This window comes from Canis lupus, chromosome 19 (assembly GCF_003254725.2).
Source record: "Canis lupus dingo isolate Sandy chromosome 19, ASM325472v2, whole genome shotgun sequence".
NCBI classification, from domain to species: Eukaryota; Metazoa; Chordata; class Mammalia; order Carnivora; family Canidae; genus Canis; species Canis lupus.
Window position 1 is genome coordinate 32,189,309 of NC_064261.1, and position 2,311 is coordinate 32,191,619.

The following is a 2,311-nucleotide window of genomic DNA, read 5'->3' on the forward strand; positions in this document are numbered from 1 at the left end:
ATATGACAAACAATAGAGCAATTTTGGGGAAATTTTGAGGAAAAACATTGGAAGTCAAGAATTTTATACTCATGTGCTAGAGGAATTAGATAATATAACCACAATATGCCTCTCTTTTAAAAAGGAGATAGATAAAAAATAAGACCTTGATGATGAGGAAGTCATGCTATAAAGGGGGTGTGGTAGATATTCATGTTCTGCTCCTATGGCTTTAAAGTCCATCCACAGGTAAAGACTCCTACATTTGGTAAGCTGAATAATGGTCCCCTATAGATTTCTACCTCCTCATTCCTGGAACCTATGAACATGTTATCTTACATGGTAAAAAGGACTTGGCAGATGTGACTAAGTAAGGATTTTAAGATAGATTATTTGGTATTATCCAGCTGGGCTCGATGTAATCACAATGATCCTTATACAAGGAAGGCAAGGGAATCAGAATTAGAATAGTGAGAGACATGATGATGAGAAATTGGAGTGTTGTGAGGAAGGGACCATAAACCAAGAAATGTAGGCAGTGTTCAGAAGCTGAAAATGGTAAGGTAACAGATTCCCCCCGCAGAGCCTCCAGAAAGAACTCGTCTTGCTGATACTTGAACTTTGATCCAGTGAGACTTTGTTTTGGAATTCTTATCTCCAAAACTGAAAGATAATGCACTTGTGTGTTTTTTAAAAATCGAGGTAAAATTTTGTAACAGTTAACCACTCTAAGGGGTATAATTCAGTGGCATTTAGTGAATTCACAGTGCTGTGCAACCACCATCTCTCTCTAGTTTTAAAACTTTTTCATTATTCCAGAAGAAAACTCCTACTTATTAAGCTAACCACTCTGCATTCCAGCCTCCCTCCCTGGCAATCACTCATCTGTCTCTATCTTTCTTTCTGGGGCTGTTGCAATAGACTCTTCATTCTTTTTTTTTTTTTTTTTTTTTTTTTTCTGATGCTTTTCATTATCACAGAACACACCACCTGCAATGTGTGCGAAGAGGAAATGAGGGGTGGAAGGAGAGGTCAAAATGGGAAAAAGGCTGGATGGTCAATTTCACTTCTTCTCTTTCTTCTTGTCCTTCTCATTCATAGCCAGGATCATCATGAGTTTTCTGAAGAGGGTAACGAAATCTAAGAAGAGGTCAACGCAGTGCCAGATATAATCCTTATCTCCATTTTCAGCCTTTTCAATAATGAGTTGAGTATCAAAAAGGACAAAGCCACACATGACCACCAGCCCCACATACAGGTTTGCCTGGAAAAGCCAAATGGATCCAAAGAAAAGGTTCCCCAGGGAAGATAAGAGCATCAGACTCATGGCTGACATCAAGACACCTCCCAGAAAGAGGTAGCTCCGGCGCCTGGCATAGAGGGCACTCAGGGTGAAGCAGGTAAAGATCATTGCTGTGCCCATGAAGGCAGTGGGAAGAATGCTGGGGTTGATGGCAATGCACAGCTCCAGAGCAGGGCCCAGGCCAACTCCTGTAAGGAAAGCAAATCCAGCAAGAAGTCCCAGTCTTTTTTGCTCAGTTTCATGGCTATGAGGTGTTGCCATCAGCCAAATCATCAACCCCAGGGAGCCCAAGGCAGAGAGCAGGCCAGCCTGAAGGAAATGAGTGACCACATGGACATAGGCCCCTGCAGCTGCCACGAACATACAGAGAGCAAAACTGGCATAGACCTTCTTCAGGTGCTGCTGTGTAGAGGGGGTTATGTGGGAAAATTTTAAGAGTGCATCAAAGTTGATCTTCCGATCAAATATGTTCATGATGCCAGAGTTTGTGGGACACAGCCTCCACTGTTCTTACCCGCCTCTCAGGAACCCACCCAGGCCTCCTACCACCGGATGCGCAGACTCTTCATTCTATTCCTGCTTATGCTCTTGCCGCCATTTTATCAGTGCTACATGTTGTATCTGAGTCCTTGTTTGTTTGTTTAATGAGTAAATCATATCATGTGAGTCTCCTACTGAAAATCCTTTAATGGCTTGCCATCATATTTAAAATAAAATCTACCACTCTTCTTATGTCCCTGTGATAGCTAATTTTATGTGTCAACCTGACTAGGCCACAGGGTAACCAGACATTTGTTCAAGCATTATCCTGGGTGTATCTGTGAGGATGTTTCTGAATGAGATTAACATTTGAATCAGTAGACTGAGTAAAGCAGCTGTCCTCCCTAATGTGGATGGGCCTCATCTGGTCAATTGAGGATCTAAGTAGAACAAAAGGCTAACTTCTGGTAGTAAGAGGGGGCTCTTGCCTGACTCCTCTGGGTTAAGTCATTGCTTGGTTTCTCTCTCTCTCTCTCTCTCTCTATATAT

The 2,311-nt window shown here is 42.3% G+C and overlaps 1 protein-coding gene across 1 annotated transcript; it reads right to left on the reverse strand.

The window, feature by feature from the left end:
- Nucleotides 1-914: 914 nt before the first annotated feature.
- Nucleotides 915-1,834, reverse strand: LOC112648085 (bax inhibitor 1). Its single transcript, XM_025429541.3, has one exon. The coding sequence runs from the start codon at nucleotides 1,754-1,756 to the stop codon at nucleotides 1,043-1,045; it is 714 nt and encodes a 237-aa protein (XP_025285326.1). The 5' UTR covers nucleotides 1,757-1,834; the 3' UTR covers nucleotides 915-1,042.
- Between the last annotated feature and the right edge of the window lie 477 nt (nucleotides 1,835-2,311).

Bases quoted from the DNA above. Each gene is read 5' to 3' on its own strand.
- LOC112648085 (XM_025429541.3), bottom strand. From the start codon at position 1,756: ATGAACATATTTGATCGGAAGATCAACTTTGATGCACTCTTAAAATTT.